This window comes from Danio aesculapii, chromosome 3 (genome assembly GCF_903798145.1).
Source record: "Danio aesculapii chromosome 3, fDanAes4.1, whole genome shotgun sequence".
NCBI classification, from domain to species: Eukaryota; Metazoa; Chordata; class Actinopteri; order Cypriniformes; family Danionidae; genus Danio; species Danio aesculapii.
In genome coordinates, this window is record NC_079437.1 from 36,815,105 (window position 1) to 36,831,938 (window position 16,834).

Genomic DNA, 16,834 nt, shown 5'->3' on the forward strand with positions numbered 1-16,834 from the left:
ATTAATAAAATTGTAATATAATATATTTTAATATAATATAAACATAATTGTTTTGCTTTCATAATTTATCTTACTAAAGGGTTAGTAATATAAGAGCTAATAATAAATCCTTTTTTTGTGCATGTGCCGCAGTCTTTTTTTTAATCTTTGTTTTTTGATAAAGCAGTTTGAGAAGATGAAACGCATGGACAAGGATCGCCATTTCATGTGTGAAAATGCGTGAAATTAAAATAAATATAGACTTAAAATGAAAGATGACACATTTAAGATGTGAAAAAAATGACAGTAATTCAGTGTTGGGGCAAAGATGACAAAAGGTTTCCTTGGAATACTATACTATACCGTACTATAGAACAGTGTTTCCCAACCACGTTCCTGTAGGACCACCAGCTCTGCACATTTTCCATGTCTTCTTAACCAAACACACGTGATTCAAATCATCAGCTCATTAGCTGAGACTGAAAGACCTGTATTGGGTGTGACAGAGAAAGGAGACATCCAAAACATGTAGTGCTGGTGGTCCTCCAGGAACGTGGTTGAGAAACACTGCTACAGAATACTTTAACTAATAGCATCTGATATAATATGAATAATATTTGCCAAACTTGTAAAGTGCACCTGGAAAGTGTTTAAAAAGTGCCTAAATTTAACTTTGGAAAAGGTGTAAGAATCGTATGTAAACAAAGATTGGTTATTAAACTGCTTCTGTGCAATAGATTATGCATATAATCATTTTGGCTTAATCAAAAATCTTGACTTTATTCCATCAGAAGTGTCACTTTGGTCACAGTTGATTGGTTGAATCTCGGTTTGCGTCTTACAATGCATGCCAATGAATACCACTAAAAGCCAAACCACTTTCATGGTCCCTTAAACTCAAGAGTTGGTCCATACTAAACTGAAAACCAGCTAATCTGGCTTCATGGTACAGACTCCCAATGTTCTGCTTTGTGACGAGATAGATAGTTTGATCTGCCCTGTTTACACTCAATTCAGGCTCTCTAGGACAGCTGGTGGAGGAACGAGGCCGTCTGCCAGAGGATCTGTCCCTGCATTACCTTCAGCAAGTACTAGGGGCACTAAACTACGTGCATAGGAAACGTGTCCTTCATCTGGACATCAAAGGTACGTCAACAACGTAGATTGCTTTGCTAATAATGTTTTGTTTTTGTATGAGAAGTACAAACTAAAGTATGCAGTCTTTGTTTTGCTTACCCAAATTCCCACTTCCAGATTGACATTTATGTGGAAAGATGACATGACCGTGACATTTAACGTCCACACGTTATTTATGCAGAAAGTGGACATCCCTTTTTTTATCTTACTTCCTTCATTAGAGAGACAGTTCATTGGAAACTCTTTAGAGAAATGAAAAATCACAAGTGAGTTTTTTAGGAAAAAGGCGAACCTCGTGTTTCTCAGAGTTGCTAATTTACTAGACTGCTGCATTTAAAGGTCAGAAAACTCCACTTCTTTGTTTTATTTGTATAAATCTGCAATAAAACGTATAATATATTTGTTTTTCAAATTGTACAATTAAAAATGTGACAGTAAAATAAAATAAACTAAAGCTAGTTTTAGAAGAATTTTCCCCAAATATTTTTATTTTTGTATCTTTAATCAATAATGTAGAAAATAAAACAAAAATTTACTTGGAAAAATGAATAATACTTTCCCATGAATTTAAATAAAAGTTAGAAAATACAAAAAACTATTTCAAATAAATGTACAACCATAACTTTTGGATTTTAATCCTGCCTGGCTAAAAATGTTGCCATGGTACCAGACAGCTGCATTAAACGTAAGAAAACCAAATCTGTGTGTTTTATTTAGATAAATCTACAGTAAAATATATAATAATAGTAATACTTTTTATTGTAAAACTATGAATGTGAAGCTAAAATAAAACCAAACTATAGCTGGTTCTAGAAGAATTCTCTAAATCATTTTTGGTTTTGTACCTTTAATCAATATTTCCGAAAACAAAACAAAAATGACATTTTACTCCCAACACATAGCTATAAATCATAAATAGAGTTAAACTATCCTGTGGTCTCTTTTTTCTTTCCATAGCTGAATGTCTAAAATGAAAAAATAAGTAATACTTACACAAGAACTTAAATGAAAGCTATAAAATACAAAAATAAAAAGCAATTTAAAATAAAGGTAAAACCAGAACTGGTGGATTTCAATCCTCTTTGGCTATAAAAGTTGCCAAGATACCAGACAGCTGCTTTTAAAAATCTGAAAACAGAAACACAGGAAAGTGTGTTTTATTTAAACAAATATGAAGTAAAATATATAATATATATGTTACTTTTTCATTATAAAACAAAAAACGTGAAGCTAAAATAAAACTAAACTACAGCTGGTTCTAGAAGAGTTTTCTAAATCACTTTTGTTTTTGTACCTTTACTCAATATTTCAGAAAATAAAATGACATTTTACTCCCAACACATAGCTATAAATCATATTAGAGTTAAACTATCCAGTGTTCTCATAAATATTTTTTTCCATAGCTGAATGTCTAAAATCTAAAAATGAATAAGCTAACACAATGAAATCTATAAAGTACAAAAATAAAAACCAATTTAAAATATGTAGTACTACATAAATAATTACACAATAAATGTAAAACATAACTGGTGGATTTCAATCCTCTTTGGCTATAAAAGAGCAATAAAGTTTCTTATTTCCTCTTCTGGCTTGCTTAACTGAAAGTATAGGCTGTAACTAACAAACACATTTCAAACAAACTGACAAGCCAAAAGTTGAAGCATTACAGTTATTCAGTTGAAGAATTTAAGTTGAATGTAAAGCTGTGTTTTGTGGCTGGCTTTAGTTGTTTTTTTCGGGGAACAGAGTGAGACAAACAGCACCTGTGGTGAGGGTGAGGGAGAGAGAGAGAGAGAGGGAGAGAGAGAAAGAGAGAGAGAGAGAGAGAGAGAGAGAGAGAAAGAGAGAGAGAGATCAGAGTACATTGTGATAGACCAGCGCTGGGAATTTCCCCCAGCATGACTCATGTGCTTCAAATGAGGGGGAGAGTCTGACGGACGGAGAGATCAAGAGAAAGAAACAAGACACCGACTGAACAACTGACCATATATAATACTGAAGGACAGGACAGATTACATGAGCAGCTTTATATCTTTTTAAAATCAATTCAAATCGATAAAAGATTGATAAATTCAAGCAAACAGCAAAACAAAGCGTTCAACTCCAACATCAGCAGCGCCATCTGCTGTTTAAATCTTGTCCGGTTTTTTTTCTCGACTTGACAAGTTGTGATTTATCATTTAGAAACTGAAAGTCTGTCGCACTCCAATTTGAACTTTTCCTGGAATTGACCAACCACTAATAGAGGAGAGAGTTATGGGAAGAGATGGCAAAAATATTCATTATATAACATATCATGCATAATATATAATATATATAATGCATACTTCTAGACTTACTGTGGATGACTGAATTGAAGATATTTGAATAATTTAGATGAAAAACTTTTTCTGTCTTCTGATATGGATAGCTGATTAATGTTAACTAGTGCCTATGCATAGCTTTAGGCCACTGTATATGCACATAGGTACTTTACAGTTGGCAACACAACGTGGCATCTCTCTTAACACTAACAGGTAAAAAGAGTCTTCAAGGCTATATCATGCATATTAATGAAGTTGCATCTCATTCACAATAGAGCGCACTGATTGGTTTGAATCAAGTCTTTCTCATGAATTATTGCTGAAAACTCAATGATGTCACTTTGTACCCGCTGGTACAGACATTGAATTGCCACGCTGTTAAAATTTACATAAGGATCACAGTAACGTAGCTTCAAAATTTCTTTTCAAAACGGAAGAACGAATTTGCTCAAAACAAAACAACGCATAAACAACGTATTTTCACTTTTTAGTGAATGATATGTGTCCTAACATTGTTTTCAGCAATGTAGGACATATACACTACCCGTGAAAAGTTTGGGGTCAGTGTGATTTTTAAATGTTTTAAGCTTCTCCTGCTCACCAAGGCTGCATTTATTTCATTAAAAATACAGTACACATTGTATAATAATTGTGAAATGTTAATGCACTGTAAAATAACTGTTTAAAGGTAGTTTATAGTTTAATTTAACCATTTATTCAGTGATTTTAAAGATGAATTCATTACTTCATTACTCCAGTCTTCAGAGTCATGGGATCCTTCAGAAATCACTCTAATAATAATAAAAAGAAGAAGAAGAATTATTATTATTATTATTATTATTATTATTATTATTATTATTATTATTATTATTATTATTATTATTAATGGTGATAGTAATAAAAGCAATAATGACTGGAGTAATAATTTCATTAGAAACTACATACAATAAGAAAGCAGTTATTTAAAATATTAATAAATATTAAACAATAATTTTTTTTTTTACATATAATAAATGTCGCCTTGCAGTTTATTCCGCTGTGGTGACCCCAGATTAATAAAGGGACTAAGCTGAAATAAAGATGAATAAATGAATTAATGAATGAAATGCCGCCTTGATAAACAGAATAATTTTTGTAAAAAAAAATTTTTTTTAAAAAGCATGAAAAAATTAAATAAAATGGACCCAAACTTTTGACCGGTAGGGTATATGTTTGTCAACGTTTAATAAAATGTGTTTTGGTATTTCGTGACCATTTAATAAAATAATTTAATGAAGTTTAATGCCAGTTTACTAAAATACATAATGGCAAATTATCATAAATTTAAATAATTTGCATTAGAGCAAAAGATACTATTGTGGATTGTCTTGAACTTGGGCCTTCTATGTTTATTAAAAAGCCTCAATATGTTTTGGGGGTGGAGAAATTTATTGATTTATTAGATTAAAAATGTAGCAAACATATAAATATTAGGATATATTATTACAGTTTACATAACTTTTCTATTTGATTGTTATTAAAAGGATAAAACTGTTTTATTATGTTTTATAATGTAATTTATGGTAGATCTGACTCACTTGTCACATCATATGTGTCAGAAACATTTGTGCTGCTTAATATCATCATCATGCACATTTTAGTAGTGTTTTGATGAGTAAAAATGTGTAATTGGAACTTCACTGCCAGTTTTGATCATATTATTGCATCTTTGTCGAATAAAAGTATTAATGTCTTTTTAAAAATGCAAATAAAATTGTTTCATGACTTTAACGAACAATAAATGTGGGCAGACATTTGGTGTAACTTGAAAACATTTTTAAAAAATAATAATTAAAATAAATTTGTGTTTGTATTTTGTTTTCAGCTGATAATGTTTTGCTGTCCGAGGATGGGAAAGATGCATTCCTGTGTGATTTCGGCCAGTCAGAGAGACTGGACAAACAAGGGCTTAGTTATTGTCAGGGTGAGTACTGCTCATTGTTGCCTGTTATTTCAAAAGAACATAGATCCATGCCTGAATTGACTCATTTTGCATGTGTTTAGGATTGAAAGGCACAGAGACTCATATGGCGCCTGAGGTGGTACTCAATGAGCACCGCTCTTCAAAAGCCGACATCTGGAGCAGCTGCTGTATGTTTCTGCACATGCTCAATGGCTGTCATCCGTGGACCCGCTATTATTCTAGGCCATTGTGCCTCAAGGTAAACTCAATGGATGAAAAAAAAAACTGCTTGCTTGTGTGATGCACATCCAATGAAACAACTTTTACAAACGTGACAAAATGCATGGGTGTTTGTTGTATGACGGTGGACGTTGCCACGCAAGAAACTATACAGTTGAAGTCAGAATTGTTAGCACTCCTTTAAATTGTTTTTCTTTTTTAAATATTTCCCAAATGATGTTTAACAGAGCAAGGAAATTTTCACAGTATGTCTAATAATATTTTTTCTTCTGGTGAAAGTCTTATTTGTTTTATTTCAGCTAGAATAAAAGCAGATAATTTTTTTTTTTAACATTTTAGGGTCAAAATTATTAGCCCATTTAAGCTATATTTTTTTCGATTGTCTACAGAACAAACCATCATTATACAATAACTTGCCTAACTACCCTATCCTGCTTAGTTAACCTAATTGACCTAGTTAAGCCTTCAAATGTCACTTTAAGCTGTATAGAAGTGTCTTGAAAAATATGTAGTCAAATATTATGTACCATCATCATGGCAAAGATAAAATAAATTAGTTATTAGAAATGAGTTATTACAACTTAGAAATGTGCTGAAAAAATCTTCTCTCCGTTAAACACAAATTGGGGGAAAACAGGGAGACTAATAATTCAGGGGGGATAATAATTCTGACTTCAACTGTATATATCTTTGCATAGTGCATCATAGTGGACTGGCAGCATCTGGAAAACTATCATATTTATTAGAATATTATAAAATTTTACATTGCGATTCTTTGTTATTCTGCCATTATATTTTTGCGATTTGAATACAGTTTCACCAGATGACTTTTCTCTATTTGGACATAATTAATCATTTTAGATTGATTGGGATGATTTCATCGTAATCTGATCAATATATGAGCATAGATAGATATAAAAAAGAAAAAGTTACGAAATAAACAGCTTTTATCGTTTTCCGAGTCTAACACTATTGAGGTATAGTAAATAAATAATTAAAAAAAATAGTTCAATAAAATAAATCGTTATTAAAGTTAAAAACTACACAATTTGTTATGCCTGACTGGTTTTAAAATCTTTATACAGTCACAGGGCTAAATTTTCGTTTTAATCCAGACTCATTGCAAATCCTGTGATGTGACTGTTGCGAATGATTACATTGCGATATCGATGCTGAAAAGATATACATTGTGCAGATCTAACATCAGCAAGATTATGTTTCCTCAATTAGAAATGCATGTTTGACAGTAGCTTGAGTTGAGAGTAAGAGTGTGAGTTGGGATCCAGATGTACTTTTATATTAATTGACAAAAGCAAATGACAGAAATAAAATTAGTAATAACTCAGTTATTGTACAATTGTAGATCGTCATGCACATGTATAACAATCTCACTTCTACTGTAAAAAAAAAAGGTTTTGGTTTTTAATTCATGCAAAGCCTAAAGACATTTTGTGCCAAATATGAATAGTGGTTAAGTGTGCCGACACATAGCACTGAGGTGCTCACGGAGACCCGAGTTCAATTCCCGGCTCGAGGTCTTTTGCTGATCTTTCCCCTCTCCCTGGGCTTCTTTCCTGTCTGAAATCTTCACTATCCTATCCTAAAAATAGTGAAAAGCCCCTAAAAAATTTTAAGAAAACTTAAGTATATTAAATTAGACATATAATATTTATAACTCCAAAATGTCATGTATGTATATTATATGTATATTATATGTAGTTTGCCATGATAAGTTTAAGTTTAGTTTTTTATATTTTTTAAGAAACAACCCAACACTTTGCCAGTCAGGGGGTTAATACATTAACATTTCTGCTATTTGTGTTACCACAGTAAAATCATGTTAGTACCGTGGTCCCTCGTTAATCACGGGAGTTCCGTTCTAAAACTAACCCATAATAGGCAAAATCTGCTAAATAATCAGCTTAATTTTTTTACAATTATTATAGATGTTTTAAGGCTGTAAAACCCCTCACTACACACTTGATACACTTTTCTAAGATATGCATTAACATTTTCACACTTTTCTCTCTTGTTTAAACACTCTTAAAGTTTAAACCTACGTAGAAAAATAAGTCCAGTATTATAGAATGAAACCAAAGATCAAAACCATTTGATCCTCATTTATTTATTCCGTAATGGTGCCATACAGCCGTGTAACGTCTACCTTCCTTTAGCATGTCCAGAAGTTCAACTTTTTGTGCAATGGTTAACATCTTCCTCTGCCTTTTGGATGCTGCCGCAGGTGCGGTGAATGTTTCATCGACATTGTGTGGAGAAAACTTGTCAAACTGCATGTAAAATTGCACTAAAAAATCTGCGAAACTGAGAGGCCATGAAAAATGAACCACGTTATAGCGAGGAATCGCTGTAGTTAGATATTTTCATTGCCATGTTTCATTTCATGGACATTGCTTTGGCTGTTTTCAGCATGGGTGTTGTGAAAAATGGCAGCAAATTTGAAATAGCTTCATTTGTGGTTACTCTAGCTTCCAGAACTATGTGTTTTCCTTAAAACTGCACTTATAGATGGTCCATATGGCATGCAGTTGAACAAGTAGCACTATTTTCTTTAATATTTGGTGTATCCAGTGATGTATGTCATCATTTCAGCAAATTGGTAGTACCACTAGCACTGAACTTAGTCGCACCAACAGAAAAAAAACGGTCGCACAATACAATCATATACTGGAAGTCGGGAGTCTTGTGTCATGTGGAATCTAGTACAAAGCATTGCAAAGGGTTAAATATGATAATTATTTGGTTGTGTACATTAATATTTGCAATTTTTCATAAAAACAAAAAATACTATGGGCTGAAAAAGTATTGTTTGTGTTTGTTTATTAACAGATAGTAACAGAGCCTCCACCACTGAGAGAAATCCCACACGACTGCAGCTCCTATACAGCTGAGGTCATAAAAGCAGGACTACAGAAGGACCCAATCAAACGAGCCTCTGCCAAAGAGCTCGCCTTTAAAGCTGCCAAAGCACTCAAAAAAGGTAACGATAAACCCATACACATACAAATGGCTGCACATTAGATTTATGCAATTTAAAAACATCATTTTGTTTATAGTCGGTGGACTACGCAGCCAAGTGAGGGGCGGAGCCTATCAGAAGCCACTAGGAAAACCAGACTCCGCCCATTCGGCTACACCCACAAAATCCAATAATGCCACGCCCTCTCACAACTCTGAGCTGCAGTGGATGAGCTCAGAGCAGAAGAGGAACAAGGCCGACGGGAAACGCAATGACAAGGTGAAACAGAGGAAACAAACAAAGGAGACAAGAAACGACGACCACTCTCCACCCAAAGCACTGCTGCACATTCAACACACTTCACCTGAGCCGCAGGTCAGCAAAAAGACTGAACGAGAACCAACAGTGCCAGAACAGGAGCTGAGGAAACTAGAGAAAGGTGAGATGACATCTGATCACATGATACTCAGAGTGCTCAATGAGCTCGACTGTACACTGAGATGGAAATTAAAAGGAACTTGTGGGACATTTGTTAAAAAAACAATCGTTGTATTCAGAGTGTCAGAGAGAACAATATTGCAGCAAAATAATAGAAATGGAAATTGATGCCACTTTATTTCTTTTATTAAATACACTACTGTTCAAAAGTGTGTAGCCAGTAATATTTCTTAAAGATATTAACACTTTTATTTAGAAAAGATGCATTTAAGTGATCAGAAGTGCCTTTATATACTCTTTTCACATTTCTGGGTTTCTCTGCAGCAGAAGTCGTCATAGCTGGGTAAACTTAGAGCGCAGTGAATGGGAGAGTACAACAAATAATTTTTTACAATCCTATTTGCTGAAATAATAAAAGAAAACCACCACAATGGTGTTATCAAGACTTTCAGAAAAAAAATTGTGTGAGACTGATGACAACAGCCAGAGGAGAGAATAACGTCAAATTTACTCTCAGCCCCATAGACACTGCATTAGAAACACCTTACATAAGCGTTCATTCGTTTTTTTGTAATTTAAAGCAAAGGTGATATAATACATTCATAAATACATATAAATGTTCATATGTTTTTAAAAAAATCTAAATATTAAAAACTTTCAAGGATTTAAGATTATGATGACCATTAAGCGACCGTTAAAGGGTCTATATTGTTATGAATAAATAATCAAACTGTTTTCAACATTGATTCAATTAAGAAAAGTTTGTCGAACATCAAGAATGTTTTCTGAAGCACACAGAAATTCAGTTTTAGAATCAAATTAAAATGAAAAAAATAGGATAGGGCAGCACAGTGGCGCAGTGGGTAGCGCATTCGCCTCACAGCAAGAAGGTCGCTCTTTCGAGCCTCGGCTGGGTCAGTTGGCGTTTCTGTGTTGAGTTTGTATGTTCTCCCCGTGTTCGTGTGGGTTTCCTCCGGGTGCTCCAGTTCCCCCCACAAGTCCAGAGACATGTGCTATAGTTGAATTAGGTAAGCTAAATTGTCCGTAGTGTATGTGTGTGAATGAGATTGCATGGATGTTTCCCAGTGATGGGTTGCAGCTGGACAGTCGTCCGCCGCGTAAAACATATGCTGGATAAGTTGGCGGTTCATTCCACTGTGGCGACCCCAGATTAGTAAAGGGACTAAGCCGAAAAGAAAATGAATGAATAATAGGATAAATTAGATTTAAAATATAGTCGAATATAAAACTTATTTTAAATCAATAACAGTTCACATATTGACTGCAATTACTCTCTTGGTGAGCTGAAAAGACTTCCAAAAAATAATCTGAATGAAAATGTATATTAAAAATACTTGTGGTTTCATTTTAGATGATAATTATTCAAAAAGGTTAGTTAAAAATCTAAATGTCTATATTCACCCATCCATTTTTTTTATTTCTAGTTCTACATGCAATTGAAGTCTGAATTATTAGCCCCCTGAATTATTAGCCCACCTGTTTATTTTTTTCTATAATTTTTGTTTAACGGAGAGAAGATTTTTTCAACACATTTCTAAACATAATAGTTTTAATATTATTTCTAATAACTGTTTTCTTTTATATTTTGACATTTAAAGGCTTAACTAGGTTAATTAGGTTAACTAGGCAGGTTAGGGTAACTAGGCAAGTTATTGTATAACAATGGTTTGTTCTGTAGACAATCAAAAAATATATATAGCTTAAAAGGGCTAATAATATTGACCTTTAAATGTTTTTAAAAAAATTAAAAACTTTTTTTTATTATAGCTGAAATAAAACAAATAAGACTTTCTCCAGAAGAAAAAACATGATCAGACATACTGTGAAAATTTCCTTGCTCTATTAAACATCATTTGGGAAATATTAAAAAAAGAATCAAAAGGAGGCTAATAATTCTGACTTCAATTTTACATATACAGTTACAGTCAGAATTATTAGCCCCCCTTTGAATTTTTTTCTTTTTAAAATATTTCCCAAATGATGTTTAACAGCAAGTAGAATTTTAAATAGAAGTTACAATAAACACAATTACACATATAATTATATAATCTTAAAATATAAGTAAAAAATTTTAATTTATCAACATTACAATTACACTTAATTACACTGTATGGCAAAGAGTGCAAACCAGAGTTGTGTAGACGCAAAACAGTATAGAGTATACAGTATATAGTGCAAAAATACAGTATAATGCAAAACAGTATATAGTGCAAAAATACAGTATAATGCAAAAACAGTATATAGTGCAAAAATACAGTATAATGCAAAAACAGTATATAGTGCAAAAATACAGTATAATGCAAAAACAGTATATAGTGCAAAAATACAGTATAATGCAAAAACAGTATATAGTGCAAAAATACAGTATAATGCAAAACAGTATATAGTGCAAAAAGCTTGTAAACATTATTATGATAAAGTGACAGTGTTCTAATAATATACAGTGCCTCATAATGTAAACGTTTCCCAAATTAAATTATTGTGTTCAATGGGGAAAAAGTTGTTTTTTACGCAGATATTTAAAAAGAGCATATTTTAGTGCAGTAAAACTGTGAAACCGTGATATTTTTATCTAAGGTTATCATACCATCAGAATCATAAACAGACCCATGCCAACCAGGTCCCCAAATCAGCATCAGAAATATGTGGATGTTTACACAGCTATTTAATTTTCAGTCTTGTGATGATCACAGTCCTCTGAACATTCTTCAGATTGAGATTGTAATTTGTAACATTTGCTTTGTTGTGTGTGTGTGTGTGTGTGTGTGTGTGTGTGTGTGTGTGTGTGCAGATTTCCTCTTGAGCAGCCTCTCTCACCTTCCCTCTGCTGAGCTTCAAGAGCAGCTTCTCTCCTGTATCAGCAGTGACTGCATCTCTACTAGAGAATGCTGTGACAAAAAGGTAAACAAACAAAAAAACAGGCGACCATATGTGACAATGATCACCTGTTGGTAGCTAGAGCATTTCACTTTAGTCAATCAGAAGTGATTTGAAATTGAGGTGGTCTCTCAATTCTACTTTTTCTGTCTTCTCTCTGCTCAGGATTCAGGCCGTTGGTCAGTCAGCCCTGGTGATTATGACAGCTCAGGTGTGTTTTCTGACAATAGCCAGTATGACGGGCAGAGCTTCAGCCGGGACTGGCTCTCTCCAACACACCAGCCACTGTCACGCTGCTTTGAGGGTGAGTTAGACGTTAGACAAATGCAGAGCTGCTTTATCTGGCATGATAACTACATTTAATTGGACACAATTTCTGCACAATTTATGTGCTTTTCAACAGATTTAGTTTCTAAATTATAGGGCTGAATAATTTAGGAAAAAACTGACAATATTAAATTTTTTCCTGCAGAATATATTATATTGTGATAAAATACAGGATTTTGGTAACTATGTTGTAAAAAATGCAGGGTTCCACACAATTTATTCATGCTGTCTCAACACAAATCTAAGTAACTTGAGACCAGTCTGTCAGATGAAGAAAGAGCCAGAGTCAGAGACTTAATTAAATAAAGTTTACTGAAGATAGTTTGCAGTTTTATCAAGCAGAAACCAGTTTCAACACTCGCAATAGGCCTTACAATCTCAAAACATCAACAATTATACTTTTACATAACGTCATCAACTGCGTCAGACATATAGGTTTATTAATCTGTTAAAACACAGATAGACTAGGAAAATTTCCATGTGGGTGTGTGTGTTACAATTCTGAATGATATCTAAATATCTCAAGCACATTCGTCAGACAGCCATTGTTTAGAGCTGACCCCAGACCTGTGAAAGGTGACCTGATTTCTGAGCTTCTGAAATTAGAGTTTTGACAGACTATCTCTCTTCAGAGATAGGGACATAGACACTGTGAACATTCCTAAATATAATCTGAAATTAGGTAATGTTTAACTTTATTCATTATTCAAAATCATTTCAAAGATTAAATACTGATTCAAATAATCATTAGTGTATAAAAATAATCATCCTTTTTTTAATAAAAAAAGGATAAACGTTGATCATTTCTGAGACGGATTTGAAGACAGAAATCCGACCCCATCAAGCTTATTTTAAATATTTTTTTAGTCTAGATAACTTGACTTTGGGGAAATAAAATATTCTGTAGTGAATAGAATAAATTAGTTTTGACTTTAGAATAAAAAATAATTACAAAAGGCTGAAAAAAAAAACTTTTGTATTGAATAAAAAAAGCTTTGTAGGTCCAAACTATAAAAAATATTCTGCTAAATTGAAGCTGTAAATAAAACAAAATAAATTATGTCATAAAATTACCAGAAAGACTATTTCTTTGAAATAATTCTTGCTCAGAAATTGCTAATAAAATTCACAAATAACTACCAAGGTTAACCCATGCCATTTTTTCTTTTGCTAAAAACAGCATTTTCTTTAAATAAAAATATACTTAGTAATATTATAGACTGACCGGCCACTTTATTAGGAACACCTTAATAGTACTAGGTTGGACCCCCTTTTGCTTTCAAAACTGCCTTTATTCTCCGTGGCAAAGATTCAACAATGTACTGGAAATATTCCTTAGAGATTTTGGTCATATTAACATGATATCATCACGCAGTTGCTACAGATTTGGCGGCTGGACATCCATGATGCCAATCTTCCACTCCACCACATGCCAAAGGTGCTCTATTGGATTGAGCTCTGGTGACTGTAGAGGCCATTTGAGCACAGTGAACTCACTGTCATGTTCAAGAAACCAGTCTGAGATGATTCTCGCTTTATGACATGGCGCATTATCCTGCTGGAAGTAGCCATCAGAAGATGTGTAAACTGTGGTCATAAAGAGATGGACATGGTCAGCAACAATTGTTACTAATGGGCTCAAAGTGTGCCAAGGAATTATCCCCCACACCATTACACCACCAGCCAGAACTGTTGATACAAGGCAGGATGGATCCATGCTTTCATGTTGCTGACGCTAAATTCTGATCCTACCATCCAAATGTTGCAACAGAAATGAAGACTCAGCAGACCAGGCAACATTTTTCCAATCTTCTATTGTCCAACAATGGTGAACCTGTACTAATTGTAGCCTCAGTTTCCTGTTCTTAGCTGACAGGAGTGGCACCCGGTGTGATCTTCTGCTACTGTAGCCCATCTGCCTCAAGGTTTGACGTGTTGTGCATTCAGCGATGCTCTTCTGCATACCTTGGTTGTAACGAGTGGTTATTTGAGTTACTGTTGCCTTTCTATCAGCTGGAACCAGTCTGGCCATTCTCCTCTGGCATCAACAAGGCATTTGCACCCACAAAAACTGCTTCTCACTGGATATTTTCTCTTTTTCAGACCATTCTCTGTAAACCCTAGAGATTGTGTTGTGCGTGAAAATCCCAGTAGATCAGCAGTTTCTGAAATACTCAGAACAGCCCGTCTGGCACTAACAACAATGCCGCATTCAAAGTCACTTAAATCATCTTTCTTCCCCATTCTGATGCTCGGTTTGAACTGCAGCAGATCGTCTTGACCCTGTCTACATGTCTAAATGCATTGAGTTGCTGCCATGTGATTGGCTGATTAAAAAGTTGCGTTAACAATCAGTTGTACCTAATAAAGTGGCCGTTGAGTGTAAACAACGTTTGCTTTTTGCTCAATTTAATGCATTTTTGATACATTAAGCATTAGCAAATCTTGCTGAACCCAAACTTTTTAACAGTGCAGCTTTTATTAAAGCCAGACATATTTTCTCTCTATTAAGCTTGAAGCATTCAAGCTTAATAATTCTGTTGTTAATAATGGATTTTTTAAAGTTGATTATTCAATCATTCAGTGTAATCTTCAGATTACATTAGGCTGATTCATAAAATCCCATATATCTTAAACTTTTTTGACATCAATCAGACTGTAAGGGTCTAATTGACACATGCCGATGGTCAACTATTTTTAGATGACATGTTTCCAGGCTCACATCTGCTCTTTGTTTCTTCAGGGGTGGATGTTTATATCCGAGACTTTAATGGTAAATGCATTCATATTCGAGAGACGCCCAGAGTAAAAGTAGGACACATTGCACGAGGAATCAGCGATCAGGTAAACTAAACTGAACTAAATATATATATACACACAACACACTCATGCACAGTATGTACAGTTGAAGTCAGAATTATTAGCCCCCCCTATGATTTTTCTTTTTTTTTCTTTTTAATATTTCCCAAAGCAAGAAAAATTTCACAGTATGTCTGATAATATTTTTTCTTCTGTAAGAAGTCTTATTTGTTTTATTTCGGCTAGAATAAAAGCAGTTTTTAATTTTTTAAAAGCCATTTTAAGGTCAAAATTATTAGCCCCTTATAAGCTATATATTTATTCGATAGTCTACAGAACAAATATTATATTTAGAAATGTGTTGAAAAAGTCTTCTCTCTGTTAAACAGAAATTGGGGAAAAAAATAAACAGGGGGGCTAATAATTCTGACTTCAGCTGTATATGCTGAATGTAAACAAATGTTGACTACTGTATAGTTTTGTATATAGTTTTCCTTGTTTAACGAAAGGTTACCAACGATTTTGTTCAAGTCTGTATATACAGTTAAAGTCAAAATGATTAACCCCCCTCTGAAAATTTCAATCTTTTACAAATACTTTCTGAGTGTTTTTTTAACAGAGAAAAGAACTAATTCCTTTTGTCTTGATGACAGTACATTATATTGACGTGTATACATAAATGTGTGTGTGCAAGATTATAATCATCTCATCTCTAATGCAGATCTCAGAGAGCGTGTTCAGTTTGCAAACGGATGATGGTTTCCTGGTTCCACATGATAAAGAGGTGCTGGAGAACAGTCTGTTGCTGCTCTGCGTTCCTGCTCCAGACGTCAGCCTCTATCATCAGTACAGCAGCGATGACAGTGGCTGGAGCTGGAGGATCAGAGAGGGCCTGCTGGAGACCAGAGATAACTAAGATGGCCATCCACCATTACTTTTGCATTGAATGACTATCAGTTAACTTCTGTGTGCCTATCGTCTTTTAAACCTCAGTTTGTTGCACTGTGTTTGGAAGATCACCGTAGACCTTCATTCTATAATTAATTCATATATTAGAAAGCCTTTGGTTAAGCAAGTAAATGCCTTAAAACTGGAGTTTGCAATGTCAGTTTATGTTATACATTGATAAAAAGTTTATATCTGTTGGGCTTAAAGATGCATGTCAGATTTATATGTTCAGATTGAAATAAAAGTTTGTGTGCTTAAAGAGTCCTTTAATAACTCCTTTAATTTAAATTAATATCCCTCCTGTGAAATTGTAATTCTTTTCAAAATATTTGCATCAACATATTTTGAAGCAATAGTTTTAATAACTAATTTTTAATTGCTATTTTTGGTCTTTGTCATGATGACCGGTACATAACATTTTACTAGTCATTTTGCAAGATACTGCTAGTATTTCTCCTTAATTCAGCTTATTATTCAATTTAAAGGTTTGAATTAGTAAAATAGATTAACTGGGTAAGTTAGGTTAACTAATCAAGTCATTGGACAGCAGTATCGTCACAAAATTTAGCTTATTTTATTGTATTTAATTCATTCATTCGTTTTCTTTTTGGCATAGTTCCTTTATTAATCAGGGGTTGTCAAAACAGAATGAACCGCCAACTTATCCAGCATATGTTCGACACTGCGGATGCCCTTCCACCTTAAACAAATCCTTGGGAAACACCATTCACGCACCTAAACTACGGGCAATTTTAGCTTACCCAAGTCAACTAGCACATGTCTTTGGACTTGAGGGGGAAAACACGGGGAGAACAGGCATACTCCACAAAGAAATGCCAACTGACC

General features: G+C 33.8%; 1 protein-coding gene across 2 annotated transcripts in view; it reads left to right on the forward strand.

Annotated features, from left to right (window-relative positions):
- map3k14a (mitogen-activated protein kinase kinase kinase 14a) overlaps positions 1-16,247 on the forward strand; it is a 34,477-nt gene extending 18,230 nt beyond the window's left edge. For both annotated transcript variants that reach the window (XM_056453926.1, XM_056453927.1), the window contains exons 8-16: positions 997-1,125; positions 5,284-5,382; positions 5,463-5,620; positions 8,449-8,599; positions 8,676-9,017; positions 11,829-11,938; positions 12,080-12,218; positions 14,985-15,085; positions 15,762-16,247. In XM_056453926.1, coding sequence (XP_056309901.1) covers positions 997-1,125; positions 5,284-5,382; positions 5,463-5,620; positions 8,449-8,599; positions 8,676-9,017; positions 11,829-11,938; positions 12,080-12,218; positions 14,985-15,085; positions 15,762-15,956 — 1,424 coding nt within the window. In that variant the 3' untranslated portion in view covers positions 15,957-16,247. The remainder of the gene's footprint in view (positions 1-996; positions 1,126-5,283; positions 5,383-5,462; positions 5,621-8,448; positions 8,600-8,675; positions 9,018-11,828; positions 11,939-12,079; positions 12,219-14,984; positions 15,086-15,761) is intronic.
- The last annotated feature ends 587 nt before the right edge of the window (positions 16,248-16,834 follow it).